The sequence below is a fragment of the Glycine max genome, chromosome 12 (assembly GCF_000004515.6).
Source record: "Glycine max cultivar Williams 82 chromosome 12, Glycine_max_v4.0, whole genome shotgun sequence".
NCBI classification, from domain to species: Eukaryota; Viridiplantae; Streptophyta; class Magnoliopsida; order Fabales; family Fabaceae; genus Glycine; species Glycine max.
Window position 1 is genome coordinate 35,043,028 of NC_038248.2, and position 17,934 is coordinate 35,060,961.

At 34.5% G+C, this 17,934-nt stretch overlaps 2 protein-coding genes across 3 annotated transcripts; one reads left to right on the forward strand and one right to left on the reverse strand.

Annotated features, from left to right (window-relative positions):
• Positions 1–439: 439 nt before the first annotated feature.
• On the reverse strand, positions 440–6,181 carry LOC100783508 (cell division cycle protein 48 homolog). The gene is made up of 9 exons (XM_003540147.5): positions 6,024–6,181; positions 5,713–5,878; positions 4,863–5,091; positions 3,165–3,931; positions 2,609–2,830; positions 2,449–2,520; positions 2,082–2,363; positions 1,492–1,851; positions 440–907 (listed from the first exon to the last, which is right to left on the reverse strand). The coding sequence occupies exons 1-9, from the start codon at positions 6,050–6,052 to the stop codon at positions 611–613; spliced, it is 2,424 nt and encodes an 807-aa protein (XP_003540195.1). The 5' UTR covers positions 6,053–6,181; the 3' UTR covers positions 440–610.
• A 3,455-nt stretch (positions 6,182–9,636) lies between these two features.
• LOC100784041 (ABC transporter G family member 3) lies at positions 9,637–16,409 on the forward strand. Of its 2 annotated transcripts, none has more exons than XM_006592648.4 (12): positions 9,637–9,877; positions 10,666–11,289; positions 11,393–11,472; positions 12,240–12,526; positions 12,650–12,821; positions 13,103–13,216; positions 13,321–13,449; positions 14,442–14,633; positions 14,769–14,855; positions 15,283–15,555; positions 15,722–15,829; positions 16,025–16,409. In XM_006592648.4, exons 2-12 carry the CDS (start codon positions 10,818–10,820, stop codon positions 16,283–16,285), a joined length of 2,175 nt encoding a protein of 724 aa, XP_006592711.1. In that variant the 5' UTR covers positions 9,637–9,877; positions 10,666–10,817; the 3' UTR covers positions 16,286–16,409. The 2 variants fall into 2 exon arrangements, with proteins under 2 accessions (XP_006592711.1, XP_003540196.1); XM_003540148.5 differs by having other exon boundaries at positions 10,680–11,289.
• Positions 16,410–17,934: the final 1,525 nt, after the last annotated feature.

A 17,934-nucleotide genomic window follows, 5' to 3' on the forward strand; every position in this document is an offset into this window, starting at 1 on the left:
TCTTCTAATTTTTTTTGAGTATTTTTAATTCCTTGTTTATTTTTATTGCTCACGGTTAGTTTTTATTGTTAATTTTTAGTCGCTATTTATTTTATATTTGATATTACTTTTGAACAATGAAAATAAATAAATGACTAAAAATAACAAAAAATTATATCGATACTAAAAATGATGACAAATTAATGAAGGATTAAAAATTATCATAAATATTTTGAGAGAGAAAAAATTATAATATGAAAAGGTTGATGGACTAAAAACTAAATTAATCTTTTTTCTAATTAAAAAAAAATCTGAAAACAAACACAATTCTTTCCATACAAAGATTTTCTCAAAATCCAAACCAGTTTGTTTTTCAATCATACATGCCCCACCAGAAGAAAATTACACTATGAGAACGTCCAAGAATGCACATGCTCAACTACTTTCTACAATAACAATATCATCCATAAAATGAACATACCATATATGGTATTTAAGGTTAAGCCAGTAACAATTCAGGATAATTAGAGTACATGAAAAGCAAAATATAAGAGAGGCTTCAAAGAGGAAGTCTAGGGACACTTCCTATGAGGTAGACATGTGATTTCATACATCACTATAATAATTAAACCTAACTATACAGATCATCTTCATCAGCCCCACCAGCAGAAGTTGCAAAGGGGTCAGATCCAGTAGTAGTCCTATCTCCAGACTCTGGAAACCTAAATTCACTTCCAAACCCTCTTGATTGCTGTAAGGTCTGAGCAAATGCCTGATATTTGCGTATATCAGCATCACTAACACTCCTACGTGCAAACTTCATTGACTCCTCAAAATGAGCAGCCTTGATCTCGGCAACTTCGTCATCAACTGTGTCTTCATCCATGGCCTCAGGGTTTTCCTTACTCTTCCTCTCTCGCTCAATGTCCTGAAATAAACCATGGAAATGTATCAGGTCGAATCTTGTCAGAAGAAACTCATCGAGTTTTATGTCATAGGCCAATCAAAATCTTGAAACTAAAAAATATCTCAGTGCTTCCAAGAAGACTACTGGCCCCATTGTAGTAACCCACCCAATTCATCCACATAGTATACAGCTCTGATCCAATCCAGGTTGTGGCCTTTGCAACTTTGGGGCTCAGATATCATTACAGTGATTAGTTGAAGTCATTTCCAACTATATAGAGACAAAAGACACCCCCAAAACCCAAAACTATATATAAATTAGCAGCACACTTTCATTAAGTCAGAAGCACTGTTACCAATGGCGGAACATGGCAGAAGGCCCACCATAAAAACATGCCATTATGCCTTATGGCGCCACCATGGCAGGGCTTCCTTCACAAATTGCCTAAAGCGATTGGCAAAAAATCCACCACGCCGTTCCACCATGGCCCACTATTTAACAACACTGATCCAAAAAGAATTTGAAGGTTGCCATATGTTGGCATCCATGACACATGTTCTAAGGCTCTAAGAAAGGAAATATATATCTATTAACGAAAAGGATACCTTCTCTATGTTTTCTCTTATTGCATATTTGCATGCTCGCTGGCATATTTCTGTAATATCAGCACCACTGAACCCTTGAGTATGCCTAGCCAATGTTCTCAAATCAACATTTTTTGCGACAGGTGACTTCCTCAAGCAGGCTTTAAAGATTTGATGACGGGAATCCTCATCAGGGAGAGGAATATAGATCAATTGATCCAGACGGCCTGGCCGAAGAAGTGCTGGGTCAATAATGTCAGGTCTGTTAGTTGCCCCAATTATGAACACAGTCTTTTTGGCAGACATGCCATCCATTTCAGTCAGAAGTTGATTTAGAACTCTATCAGCAGCACCACCAGCATCCCCAACACTGCTTCCTCTCTGCAAGAGTTACACAGTAAGGTACATACACGTACATTAAGAATAACAAATTAAAGAGATGTAAACATCTGTGACAATATTAAATAACAAAAAAAATCAGTGGCTTGAGATCCTCAGAATTTTTTTCCAAACAAGTACAAGCAATAATAATACAAGATTAAAATATAATTCAGTTTAATATTGCTAATGGATAAAGCACAGTAACAAGCTAAGAGTATGAAGTGACTAACCTGAGTGGCAATAGAGTCAAGCTCATCAAAGAAGAGGACACATGGAGCCGATTGTCTGGCCTTGTCAAAAATTTCTCTAACATTAGCTTCACTTTCACCAAACCACATTGTAAGCAGTTCTGGACCTTTCACACTGATGAAGTTAGCTTGACATTCATTAGCAATTGCTTTGGCTAACAAAGTTTTCCCACATCCCGGAGGACCATAGAAGAGTACTCCTTTTGATGGAGACATACCAAACTTCTCAAACTTTTCTGGGTGCTCAACTGGATATTGTACAGTCTGAGTTCAAACAAACAAAAAAGTAACAGATAAATTGATATAGAAATAAGCAAGATGTAATTGAATATAAGGAAATATTTATTACCTCTTGCAGTTCACGCTTGACATTTTCGAGGCCTCCAATGTCATCCCAGCTGACATTAGGCACTTCAACAACCTGTCAACACAGACAATTAATAAGAAATTAGACCACAGAAGGAAAGCCTCATCAACTAATGATTTCAAAATATAACAAAAATACTAACAGTTTCACGTAAAGCTGATGGGTTGCTTGTTCCAAGGGCAGTCTGGAAATGCTCATTTGTAACTGCCATGGAATTCAGTACTTCTGCATCAATTGTCTCATCCTCCAAGTCAATTACATCCATCTTCTCCCTAATGCATTGCAAAGCAGCTTCAGTGCAAAGGGCAGCAAGGTCAGCACCAACATACCCATGAGTATCTTTTGCAATTCTCTCTAAATCAACCTACAAAGGAAAACCACAACAATTGAACAACAGAACATTAAAGATCAAAATGCAAAAACAAGATACAGAGAAAAAAAATACAGTATCATGAATGTATTGATGATAGGTTATAAAACCAGATTGAATGTAGAAACGTTACAATAAAAAGAGATACCTAGATAACTGTACTAAAACTAGAATTTTCTTAGTTAAGTAGTACAGTATTGATGATTTTAATCATGAATGCAACCCATATGCACAAGATGTTAGCCACGCCCAAAAATGCAAAAATGAGATACAGAGAAAAAAAAATATACCCACCAACAAATATGAAAGTTAAGTAATGCTAACTTACATCATCAGATAGCTTCATGTTTTTAGTATGTATGCGAAGGACTTCAAGTCGCCCAACTTCATCAGGAACACCAATATCAATCTCCCTATCAAATCTACCAAACCTTCTCAATGCTGGGTCAATGCTATTTGGACGATTAGTAGCTCCAATAACAATAACATGAGCACGAGATTTTAATCCATCCATAAGAGTCAAAAGTTGTGAAACAATCCTCCTTTCAACTTCACCATGTGTCTTCTCCCGCTTGGGGGCAATGGAATCAATTTCATCAATAAAGATAATGGACGGTGCATTCTTTTCAGCTTCTTCAAACGCTTTCCTGAGATTGCTTTCACTCTCTCCAGCAAGTTTGGACATAATCTCTGGTCCATTAATACAAAAGAAAAAAGCTCCAGTTTCGTTAGCTACAGCTCTTGCTATTAATGTCTTCCCAGAACCTGGGGGTCCATAAAGTAAAATTCCCTTGGGAGGCTTCACACCAATTGATTTAAAAAGCTGTGGATGCCTCAATGGAAGCTCAACCAACTCACGAATCTGAGCCATTTGTTTCCTGACACCACCCACATCATCATACCCAACTTCGTCCAGTCTTTCTTCATCCTCTCTTTTCAAAGGCTCCCCCTCACAGAAAATTTCAGTGTCTGGAGCAACAACACAATACTCCCCAGGATCGGTCTCAATGACCTTGAACTCTACACTTCTCATCCCTCCCCGGACAAGAAATAGATCTCCTTTTCTGACAGGACGATAAGCCTCCAAGAAATAGGCTGCAAATTTTATACATAAAAGAAAAAGTTAGAACGTTATACAAGTACAGTTAATATTCATACACTCTATTTTGTTGTGATATAACTTGAGGAAACTAAAGATTGAAGATTATACAGATACACTAAAGAGTCGGTCTGAAATGTGTTGAATCAACTAGAAAAGTGATAAAATCAAATCCCTGAAAAGTATTGTTGGTTTGGCTTGGGAAAATATTTTGTGTTCATTTCCTGTTTTCATACATAATTTAAAAAAAAAAAAAAACATCACCTTATTGTCACTTTGTTTCCTATTTCACAAATCACAATATTTGTAAAGGGAATGGTAAAATCAACAAAAATACTATTCCAGTTTTTGTTATGTCCTATACAAATATTTGAAAAACATAAAACAAAGTGGAAAAAAAGGTAAACTTTTTGTAATTATTAGCGCAAACAAAAAAGTTATCTCAAACCAAACAAACCTAATTTCTCCATGCCCCATGGCATGTATCCCAAGAAATATAACTGGATGATTTCATAGAATAGACAGTAAGAGCTCTGGTTGAAGGTAAATCAACAAGGGCATCCAACAAAACGAAAGACATCAAAGGCAAAGATACTGACTAGAATAAGGAAAAATTCCTGCAACACAATGTCATTTTGCAAGATGAAAGGCTTATTATAAATATCAACCCATGAAGCAAGGCTGAATCTTTTGATTCTTTACATCAATTATTTAAAGAGACACTAATCGAGGAATCCCTTTAACACAAAATATGGAGAGAGGCAACACATAGTTGCAAAACAAGTGAAAATTATTATGAAGCATTGATGAAACCTAAATATTGTACTCATAACATAAACAAGACAGAATTCAGTAATGAAGCATCGTAATAACTGAAGCTGTATTAGGAGATATTCTAGCTCAGATAAATGCAAGGTGGAAACTCACGTTTCAAGAAAGCATCAAACAGATTGCCAGTGACACCTTCAATGGTATCATCAATAGGAAGAATGTGCACACGTTTCCCATACTTAACATCCGGGCACTGGTGCACAGACACAACATCTCCAAGCCGAACCCGCAAATTCGACCTCACAACTTTGTTCATCCTGATCTTTGGCTCCTCACAGTTCTCATCAGCAAGAGCTATGCAAATAGTATCCTTTCGTTTCTTACCCTGCAACACAAACCAATTACATATGACTTGGAAGTAGTCCCAGCACGTAATAGCATAACACATCACACACACCACCATAACAAATTAACAAGATCACCATCAAACAATCCAAATCCAATACTCAGAAGTTTTCCATCAGAGCCATTCAAAATTACCAAATTTCTTTTAAAAAAATAATACAAACCAGCATGCTAGTAAAGGAATTTTTTTAGAAAATAAATATAACATTTAATGTTGTTAGATGTAGCATAGCATAAAAATCTTCAATTTATTCATCCCTTACCAAGTAGCTTACATACTCCAAAGAAAGACCCTTTCTTTATTCAAAGATACACGTGCAACAAATAGTTAAACCACTTTTAAGAAGTCTCTTTTTATTTTTATTTTGTCTCGATATCTGCCCATCTCATGTTACCTCTAGGGGTGTTCATATTAACGGGTTTTATATAATTTAACCATAACCAATTGATTAAAGATGGTTATAAAACTTATGTAGGAGCAAATTCATCCTTATTTTATTTTCAAAAAAAAAAATCATCGTCATTTCTTCATTTAAAAATTGAGTGAAGACCCACGAAGGAAAACGTAATGGGAAAGAGAGAAAAGGGTTCAAAATGTAACCTTGATAAGGATAGTGTCCCCTCGGAAAAGCTGAAGCTTTTCCATGGTTTGGGGGTGCATGGTCACTACGGAGTTGTCGTCGTTGACAGCCTCATCCACAACAAGCCGGTTCGGCGACTTTTTACGTTCCAGAATCGCGGTCGAGAAGTCCTTCTTCCCCGATTTCCTGCGTTTCCAAACAAAAACTCCAACATCAAACAAACCTCACAGTCCAACAAGCTCCATAGTATAGTGAGCAAAGAAAAAGAAAAGAAAAAAAAGAATTGTGATTCCTGAAATGAAATCAACGAAGGTGCAGAGAGTTGACTCACGGGTCCGATGATTCGCCTTGCTGTGACATCCTTGCTGGAATTGAAGAAGATGATGATCAAAGTGAAGAATTCAGAAAGTTCAGAACCTAAGCAGGTTTGGTATTTTTTTAAGGTTTTTTTCTCTATTTAAATAAAAAAAGTCTTGTTTGACGAGAAAGGTATTGTTAATTTGTGGGCCTTTGGTTTTAAAAGCCCAAACTGTGTTTGTGTTCCTAGTGTAAGGGATATTCTTCCTGTTAACTTTTCTTTGTAGAAAAATGTTGGTTGTAGAAGAAATATGTATGGTGTAGGAAGAAAATCCCCTAGGTTAAGCTCGGCCTGTATTACCTTGTTGACCAGCTAGTCCATCGTAAGGCCCAATTTGTTTCTAATACAAAAACAAACGTGGAGCAAAAATCCAACAAAAACCAACAAAACTAATAAAAGGAAAAGATAATTATTTAAATATTTGCACCCAAGTGCATTAGGGACATCCATGGTACAAGCAAATAATGAGGTGAGATAAGTAAAATATCCAACGGAAAATTATATTGGAATGTTAAAAGAATATGTAGAAAAAACATACTTGCAACTGATGAAATTTTTTTGTTGAATAAAAAGATTAAAAAAGTTATACTGAAATTGGTGGTCTTGATTATTTTAAATACTGCGAACATTATGATAATTATTGCTATCATGTACTGCATATATTGTCATAATTTTCCCTTAAAATACAAGTTTGGTCCGATAAAAGCTTCGTGAATAAGCCTCGCAATACTTGACGAAAAAAGAAAGCTAGAATCTCATACTACAAGTTATAATTATAATTAACGTGTCTAATGTCATTGCGTATTAATTGTGCAATGCTGACAGTGATGAGATAAAAACGTTGAATCCGTGACATAGTTATGTTTATATCCCTAGCCGTTCTTAGATGGTCCCTTCAACGTCTTTTCATCTTGTCATGACTAATAAGACATTTTTTTACTGCACTAATAAAACATTTTTAATAGGCTATAACTAATAATACTAACCTATAAGATTCTCAATAAATTCATGTTTGCTAATTAAGACAGTAATAAATCAGATTGAATAAGATTCACTCATTAAGAAATCGTACAGTTTTTTTAAGCTTGGCTCGTGACAAATGTCAAGGGGAAGTATAAATCTGGCCAGATTATATAAACTTTTTACGAAATTGAATGATTTTTTCTTCAAAATTGGCTTATTATTATAATAATATTATAAATCAAGCCATTATCATTTAAACATATGAAAACTCGAGTTTCGCTTTAACAAGTAAACAAAAAAATTTATCAATAAATCGTCAATAAATCGATGGGCATGCAGGGATGGAAACAGGAAACTAATTCCCCCCCCCCCCCCCCCCCCCCCCCCAAAAAAAATGAGTAACGTGCAGCATTTTTGAATGTAGGGTTAGAGATTGATGAGCAATCAAGATATTGTTGTTTCTAAAGCTTTCAAAGTTAAATACTTTTCTTTAAGTGTGTGTTTGAATGAAATTCTTTTATTTTTAAAATTTTGTATTTGGATAAAAAAAAATTAAAATCGTGAGGATGAAAGAAAATGAAAGTAAAAAAAAGAGAAAATATGATTGGTGTGCTTCCAAAGAGAAGAACACTAATGCAACATAGAAATTTGTAGGAAAACCGGAATACGACGGTGTATCTCACCACACTCGACCACAACATTTCGTCAATAGCGTAAGATATGACTCAGGTCTTCCGCGTCGGTGAACACCTCCGCTGCGTGATGGATAGTGATAGCTGCTCCCCTGACTAGCAGGTATATGTTTTCCTACGTCCACACTTGATCGATGTGCTTTACTAACTCGGACGATATTTCTTGAAGAGGATCATCGGCGTGAGGGAAGAGTCACAAGTTACAGAATGAGATTTCAAAAACTTTTCAGGTGAAAGAGAGGATAAAGATGATAAAGAAAATACGTGAACGCTTCTATAGAAGAAAATTTCAATTTCTCACCTTTTAGAAGGAAATTGAAATTCCACATTTTTAGTTGTTTAAAATTTTGTTTTAAAATTCTAAAAATTTAAATTCTTCATAAAAAAAAATCCAATGAATTTTAGATGGTAGAAATTTATATTCTCTAATAAATTCCCTTCCTCAATTAAAATTCTTGATCCAAACTTACTCTAAAGAATTTTTTAATACTCCTATCCGACACAATCCAAGTTTTGTTTAACCTATTCATGCTTCAGGAGTGTTGATTAAATAAAATAAGGTGAAGGATTGGTAATGGCTTCTCTATTAAAGTATGGAACCAACCTTAGTTGCAATCTCATGAATATCGCTGTATCACATCTTCTCTTGTTCCTGATTTTGAAAATTTGCTTGTAGGGGACCTTATTGACCACGAAAAAATTTGCTTGTATTAAATATTTCATACGAAAATTTGCCACCTATCTATGACTCAAATTCATGTGAGAAATATGCGTGGTAAGAAAAAATAAACAAATAAATACTATAAACCTGAAAAATACATAACTCATGGTTCAACTTTTTCCGCAGGGCTAGCCAGCAGAAAGAAAAAAGAGAAGAGTAGTTGTATGTGCTTGAATCTTTTGTTACTTAACTGAATGGAAGCTGAATATTATAATATGGGTCCGACAAATCATGTCATGTATGACTAGTTAGCTCACAATTTTTTCTTTTGCCTTTGTCAATATGTATCAACTGCTGTACACATTTTGCGTAGTTTGATGAGTAGCCCCCAAAAGTGTATCAGTGTATGCCAACAAAAAACGTTAGACAGTGTGATTCATATTTTTTTTGGGTACATTGACAGTGATTCATATAAAGTATTTAATAAAAACAAAAGGTATGAGGGTCTTTATTTTTTAGTATTTGCCTTGGATGGAGTCAAATGACCCACAATTTCATTTGCCCGATAAAATATGGCAAATGAAAGTTTTCATGTGTACAAAAGAAGATTGATTGAAATTAATTTTAATTATATCACATAATTAAAATTTAATACTGCATATTCAGATTTAAACTTAAACTTATTAGTTAAGCTGAAAGAATTCAAAATCATTTGATTCATACAATTAATAATAAAAACTCATCACCTTTAGTTAAAAGAGGAAATAATATGTACTTAAGATGATAAATGGTTATATTACTTGAATATTCTGACTCAACCTCTAGAGAAAATTTATACCAAAATAATACTAAAAACATGTATATATATTAAACTCTCTCAATGTGTATATCATCAAAACAACATTAAAAAATTTCTCCAAATTGTTTAATTAACTATAATCAATTTACATAATTCCTAAAAAAACAAAACAAAACTGCAATCAAGTTCCACTGCTCTCCAATGGATGCAGAACTCTCTTGATCCGGAGGCAAAGTGGTAACGTGGATTCATAGTAGTCGTGTTATTATTACCGAATCAATGCAATGGGATCACTTAAAAAGGGTCAGAGTAAAGAGGTGGCACGCACCAATTGGTCGCTTCAACTAGAGTTGTCGTGTTGGCACTCGGAAGCCAACATCATTGCACACAACACTTGTCTTAACAAAAAGGAAAAGTAACACTTAGTATGTGCCACACCATAAAAGAAAAGACAAGGGGAGAAAAATAGTACTAGTAAAAAGAAAAAGAAAAAAATATAAACGAAAGAGGATAAAAAAAAAAGTGTGTGAGAGAGAATGCAAGACACTGAGATGCGAAATGCTAAGGAAAGAAAGCAAGCAATACAAAAAAAAAACTCGGATTCTGCGGGTCAAATCACCCTCTTTCTCCCATATAAGCTACGACTAGTGTTTAGTGTCATTCCGCTTCTTCACTCTACACTCTCTCAACACATGCTTTGCTTAGATCACAGGTATGTACCATGTTGTTTCCTCTATTTTTTCCCTACTTTCTTTTAACCAAGTTTGGTCTTTTTGGCCTTCATTTTAAGATTGAAGCTTTTGTGGGGTTTTGTGTTGCTGATTGCTCAGTTTGACTTGGCAATAACAGAGGAGTCTTCATTATTTTTTCTTACCCTCTATGTTTATTTGGGTTATTATGTTTAGTGTGCGGTGAGAAGTTTGTTTTTTGTCGTGCTAAATGGTAAATGAGTAATGTGAAAGAGGTTAATAAGGCATAGTTGAGAGAAGGGGTTGCCTTAATGGGAAATCCCGGGTGCAAGGTTTGATTTTGAGGTTACTTGTCTCACTTTTCGTAGGCAATAGATATGGGTTTTGTGTTTATGGAGATGAGGAATAGGGCATCTGCATTCTTTGCATACCTCAATCTCCCTTTTACTTGTTAAGACTCTGTCATTATTTTCCGGAATTTTATCCCATTTTGCTTTTTCTTTCCCCTATTGTTCATTTTGCCTTGTAGGATTAATCATTAATTTTATCCCTTTTTGCTTCTTGTTTATTGCCTATTGTTTCATTTTGCCTTGTATTATTAATCATTAATAGTGAGTTTCTATTTCATGAAAAGATAGCGGCACTTTAGTTCATTGCATTATCCAGGTTGTCATTGTGGTGTCTGCGTTTTGTTTCATAGACGAGACTAGATGAAATTTATGATTTGACCATAAATTTTGTACCTTTATTTATTTTTTTATTGCTTTTTAATATTGATTACGGATTTACATGGCATGTTGTTGGTTAACAGTGTTCTGTGTACAGAAAATGTTGTGAATGAGAGATGCGTGTTGCTAGCAGTTTGACTGACTGCAAAGTTGAATTGGTATGCTACTAAGGGGGTTCTGCTGGCTGTCAAATGATGTTTAAGATTTGATATATGGTAAAAATAAATTGGAAAGTATGGAAGAAATACAGTCTCAATCAGATAATTATAGATCTTCATCATCGTCGGCAAGCAGCCCGGCAAGTAGGGTGCCATCAAGTAACTTTTTCTACCTGCGTAAACCTGGTTCACTTAGGCATCCCATCTCTTTTGAGGATTCACCTGAGTGGGAGGATACTGATATTGATGCTAGAGTTGAGGAAGGAGGTGACTCTATTAATGTTGCAACAACACCAGCTTCTCCCTCTCTTTCAAAGCTCAACAGTGGGTCCCTGCCGTCTCCACATCTACCGGAGGGTGCAGTTATTCCGCGGAAAATTGCTGGGGCTTCAGTTGCCTGGAAAGATTTGACCATTACGATAAAGGGAAAAAGGAAGTACTCTGATAAGGTTATTAAGAGTTCAACTGGTTATGCGATACCTGGGACCATGACTGTAATTATGGGGCCTGCTAAATCAGGGAAATCTACCTTATTACGAGCCATTGCAGGTCTTGAAGCACACTTCCTTTGTCCTTTCTTACTAAGCATTTCATGATCTTCCCATGTATATTTGAATAGCCAAAGCTAAAATGAATTTTTCTCTTACCTCAGGAAGATTGCATCCTTCTGCCAGGATGTATGGTGAAGTGTTTGTGAATGGAGCAAAATCACAAATGCCCTATGGTTCATATGTGAGTTCAGCATATCATTGACTGTTTAATATTGAATCTCCATTGTGTTTATAGCAGTGTTGTTTAATAACCGCTATAGCACTACTATAGTGCTATTGCATTGTGGAATTCCTTGGAACCGCGATCGCAACTCCGTCCACTATTGCGGCTGCTATGGGTGTTGTGGTTGCAGTGGCTGCAGATGCAGCATGCATCCTGCATCCTCTTGTCGTCTCCAGCGAGTCTCTGGCCAATTGAACTTTTGAGTTAATATTATGCCAACTTTTATTTGCATGTAACTTTTTTTTTAATACATACATAATTGATATATATCATATATTTCAACCACTATGCAAATGCAACTTTTGGTGCTATTTGTCCACAATGCTATCTGCTATATGACATAGCTGATAATTGGCTTTCTGTCATTTTATGCAATCCGCAATTGATAATACTGGTTTATAGCGATCAATCTGATTGAACTTATTTGCCTATCCATCATAACCGTGCTTTCATGTTGTATATTGATTGTAAGCTAATAATCCTTTTTTGAAAATGGATGCTAAAGTTTAAAAGTATCTTTGCAATAGTTATCTTTCAGATATTAGCATTTTCTATCATAGAAGTTCATTTGCGTCATAAGTACTAAATTTTGGTTTTTGATGGGATCAGTAGGTGATTACTAGATGACTTTGACTTGTTCTTTACCTACTTGATTTATAATTATTGTTAATTTTTAGGTTGCTCCACTTATATATCTATATTGAAATTTGTTTCTTAATTTTCAGGGTTATGTGGAGAGAGAAACTACTCTGATTGGATCCCTCACTGTGCGGGAGTTTCTGTATTATTCAGCTCTTCTTCAGCTTCCTGGTTTCTTTTGTCAGAAAAAGAGTGTGGTAGAGGATGCTATACATGCAATGTCTTTAGGTGATCATGCAAATAAACTTATAGGTGGACATTGTTATATGAAAGGACTTCCTAGTGGAGAGAGAAGGCTTGTTAGCATTGCCAGGGAGCTTGTGATGAGACCGCGTATTTTATTTATAGACGAACCTCTTTATCATTTGGACAGGTGTGTATTTTACTTCTTTTAATTCCTTTTATTGTAATATTTATCTATCAGTTGCTTGGTTGTGTTCGCATTTTAGAGCCATTATCATTAACAACTGTTTGCTATTTATCTATTTTTCTTAAGTGTCTCGGCACTTTTAATGATGGTTACATTGAAGAGACTTGCAAGCACTGGTTACACTCTCATAGTGACCATCTATCAGAGCAGCACAGAAGTCTTTGGCCTTTTTGACCACATATGTTTACTTTCAAATGGAAATACCCTCTTCTTTGGAGAAACATTAGCTTGCTTGCAGGTAACTTCTATACATTTTGAATCTAGCACATGAAATTTGATTAATGATGAGTTAGTAATCCTTTTTGGTCTACAAATTAAAATAAGTTAAGGGGGATTGATTTTTTTATGCTTTGTAGGGACACCATTTAGTATTTATTAGTGAAAATTGATCAAAGATGATTTTTGCAAGATCATCATGAACTTCCCTTTTTTCTTTGCTACCCTTCTCTGTTAGTGATAGTGTATGGAAATTGGAATACATATCTTATTACTGACTTCTATAATTTTATGTTGATGAAGCACTTCTCAAATGCTGGATTTCCTTGCCCAATCATGCAAAGTCCTTCTGATCACTTTCTACGTGCAATTAATACAGATTTTGACAGGATAATTGCAATGTGTAAAAACTGGCAGGTAAACGTTTCTAATTATTTAATGATTGATGTGCTCGATGCATTTTGGATGTCTCTTATTAGATTTTTATGTTAATTTATTAACAGTATCACATCATATAATAGGATGACAATGGAGATTTTTCTTCTGTGAACATGGACACTGCTGTTGCTATACGCACTCTTGAAGCAACTTATAAGTCATCAGCGGATGCAGCTGCTGTTGAAACTATGATTCTGAAACTTACTGAGAAGGTATATTATAACTGCTGAAATAGAAACATTATAGAAGTTAGATCTTCTGTTAATGTGGACTGGGAGTTTCACCATAGGTCCCTTCCTTCACAAATATCATATTACAAAGCCAATTTATAGATTTTAATACATTATATCTACCTATGATTTGAACAATTGAGTTTAATGGTAGATTGAAAGTTTTGGTTGCAATTAGTCATAGTAAACCTAATAGATTTTTAATAGGAGCGTAAAAGATTTACAATTTAGTAGATCATTCAATCCTGTCATCTTAAAGTGGACGAGCAAGTTATTGGTAGGTTTGGCAAATATCATTTATTTGGAACTAATGGGTAAGAAAACTGTGCTTCAATTGAGGTACATTACAAATATTTAAGTTTTTAGAAATTTGTAATCTGGCTGCTGGGACATTCTGCATATGCTAATGGCCAATTGGAGATAGTAGATGGTGTTTTATTGAAGACCATTCAAAAGGGACTTGTACTGACAGATGATTTTGTTGAAGTATGGGACTTGCACTTCTCATGATAGTGTTAGGAAAGAGGATCAAGGTCAGCCACAAGCTGAACCAAGACCTCTATTAGTGTATAGGAGGAGGGAAAGAGTCTAAAAACAGAATACTGTTAATTCTGTTAGACTTTTCAGTTAGAACTGTTAGACAGTTATTTCTGTTAGAGGAAGTTGGGCTGAGAAGTATAAAGGGATCCTTGCTAGGACAAGGAGGGGTTATCAAATTGTATCCCTAGTTGAACAGGGGCTTTCCCTTGTGTGAAAGGAGGATTACTCCTTTGTGTTTTCCCTATCCTTTCAATAAAACAGATCCATCTTTTTCTGTTTTCCTTTTCTTTTCTTCCTAAACTGAAGATTCCTATCAGATAGCCTGCTTAGAAATTTGTTTCAGGCTTTATTCTGATCTGCTCTACTGCTTCAGAAGACAGTTAGTGTTGGATGTTAACTTTTGGAGACTTTTTAAAGCAGGCTTGATTTTGCAGGAAGGTCCAGTTCTCAAAAGCAAAGGTAAAGCTAGCAATGCCACGCGGATAGCAGTTTCGACATGGAGATCATTATTAGTTGTGTCAAGGGAATGGAAATATTACTGGCTGCATCTTATTCTTTACATGCTTCTCACGCTGTGTATTGGTACTGTATTTTCTGGTCTGGGGCATTCTCTGTCTTCTGTTGTGGTGAGTATGGACATGACTATTGCATTTTATCTTTCATTGTGTATCTCAGTTTATATCCACATTTATATATGCTCAGCAGTTCTAGATACTGTTATGATACTTAGGAACTAAATTTTAACATCTCTCAAATTGCAGACAAGAGTTGCAGCAATTTTTGTATTTGTATCATTCTGTTCCCTTCTAAGCATTGCCAGGGTGCCTGCACTTATGAAAGAAATCAAGGTAATTATGTGCTTGTTTCACTTTAGCACAATGTTAGTTTGCCTTGATGCGCTTAATATGCATATAATAAATAATTTGTTCATTTGGCAAATATTTTTAAATTGTCTGCATTGTGGATCCTTTCTTTTGTTTGATGCATTGGTCTATACAGACCTTGATTACACAACATAATGCCTTAATTTATTTGATGATTTTTACTAACTCATGAGAAATTTAAACCTAAACTTACAAACATTGAAATATGGACCATACTTATTTTTAATAACAACGCACTAGCACTAGCACTAGCATAAGTTTTATAATTTCATGGTAGAAAAAATATTATATATATCTGCTTTAACTTAGAGAATTGGAATATGGATTCTCTACAGTTTCACTCTGTAATCTCTGAAAGGTTGACAGAGTAAAATGATTTGCTCTTTTGCAGATATATGCCTGTGAAGAATCAAACCAGCACTCCAGCACATTAGTTTTTTTACTTGCGCAGCTCTTGTCCAGCATCCCATTTCTTTTTCTCATCTCCATTTCTTCGAGTCTAGTCTTCTACTTCCTTGTTGGGCTGGAAGATCAATTCAGCTTGTTAATGTACTTTGTGCTGAATTTTTTCATGACTTTGTTGGTGAATGAAGGACTTATGCTAGTTGTGGCTACTTTGTGGCAAGATGTGTTTTGGAGTGTCTTGACACTGTTGTGCATACATGTGAGTTCCACTGTCCTTTATCATAGATTATAGATGTAAAACAAAAGTTACATGCTGCTCAACTACCAGTCTGCTGGTCTATATTTTTGCTCAAAGTCGTCATGATTACATAAGAACTTTAGCTGTTTCTTGAACTAGCCAGTGATGCATATGTATGCCATTTCAGGTGGCCATGATGCTTTCGGCAGGCTATTTTAGAGTTCGAAATGCTTTGCCTGGACCCGTGTGGATGTATCCAATGTCGTATATAGCCTTTCATACTTACTCTATTCAGGTAAGTTGATGTGTTTGCATCTTCTATTCACAGCTCCTAGAGAAAGTAATTCTGAGTAGACTAGACTTTTATGTTTGTTTCTGATTTTTGTTGGGATTCAACGTCCAAAACTAGGAGGATATTTGATTTAAATGATCCAATCTTTGTTCCCTAGATGGGTATTTATTGAAGCATTTACTTGGTTGTATCTGGCAGGGGCTATTGGAGAATGAGTACCTAGGAACCTCCTTTGCAGTGGGGCAGGTAAGGACCATATCTGGCTTTCAGGCTCTCCAAAATGTGTACAATATCTCCCCCGACAGCAATTCGAAGTGGAAAAATTTGTTGGTTTTGTTTCTAATGGCAATTGGTTATCGTATTTTTGTTTTCATTTTATTGTTTTTCTTCATGGGGAGAAAAATATCCCTGCGTAAATGTTTCAAGTGTAATAATAGGGACACAACAGATACAAGTTGATAGGAAGGAACGTTGTTCAGCCATTTACTTTGTATAATTCCTTTTGATCGAGTTTTGCTTGTTAACTCTTTAGTTTTGTGAATTTATCTTTGATTAATGAAGAGCAAATGTAATATTATTATTAGCATTATCTTGATTTCCCTCCAAATGCCTTGCTCAATACCAGGTTTAAGAGTTGTATTATTCATTATTTTTTACAACATTTTTTCCCTCTATCTATTTTAATTTATACTTGTTCTCTTTCATGTGTTAGTACCAAGTACTTCCTGTAGTATGTGCTAACCATGAGAGCTCATGATGTTAGTGGTATTACTGATTTCAGTCACGCTGACAGCTGAGGCAACAAATTTCAGAAAGCTACATGTTTGTTGTGATAAATAATTGATTTTTGACGTAGTCAATTCCACAAGCATTGAAATTTGAGTTGCAGGTTCGATGCTGATGGAAGGGGGCACGCTCCTCTATATGATTCGTCCACATGTTACGTTTACGTTGCTCTTTCTTTCATCGATATTGGGTTGTTTGCATAACGTGTTACACAAGCGTGGTTTTGTTTCATCAAGTGTTGGGACATATCTTGACCACAGGCGGTTAATAGTTCACATGAAAATTTGTAGGATGAAACAAAAGGATTAACAATTGTCGATGGTATAATTAGGGTGGCAATATAAAAAAAAATGACTGGAAAAGAATATTTAATATTTAACATGCTTTACATTTATAAAAAGATTAATATATACCTAATATTTTCTTATGAGCAAAACGAAATATATAAATTATGTTGAGCATAAGAGATACTAATCAACAAGTACGACTAATAGGAATAGTAAAAGAATAAGAAAATAGAATTTTTTTTATTCAAGTTAAGTGAAAAGAAAATTTTATTATAATCAAAATATATTATTTAAATATTTCAAAAATAGATACTTGAGTAACACATGAAATATTCTTAAAAAATATTTGGTTAAATGAATAAGACATAATAAATGCTCATAAAAGTTAGCTAAGTATAGATGTATAGTTAACAAAAATAGAAACTATAAATCTAATAAATTATTATTAAAAGAAAGTAATTTTTTTATTTGTTCGAATTTAGTTTTTCTATAAGTTAATCATTTTATAAAAGATATGAAGTTATTTTAAGTATTTTATTACTCCTTGGATTCTTATTTAAAATATTCAATTAAAAAAATAACATGTAAGATAAAAAAATATTAGATGAAAAATTGTATGTGCATAATATTTGTACTAGTGTTCTTTATATAGTAAAAATTTTAAGAGGACTTCAAACAAACTGGTTATAGATCTGAATTGGACTGAACTAATTTAACCTCTTATGTGTGTGATTTTTTTATTTTCTATAACTTTCTAAATTTTATAATAATTTTGGGAGTAAAATTGATTTCAAAGACTCATCGTAATCATTTATGATTTCTAAAGATCTTTTGAATAAATTTTGATTAATTTAAAAAAGTGAATTTTTTAATAGGTATTAAAAACAATTTAATAAAGATTTTAAAAGAATCTATTCAACTTTTTCATTTTAGATTCTTGACTTGATCCAAGAGGAACATGACCTCTACAGGTCCCCCACTCCCTCTGCCCCGGGGTATAATTGTTACGTCGGGGTATAATTGTTACGTAGTGAG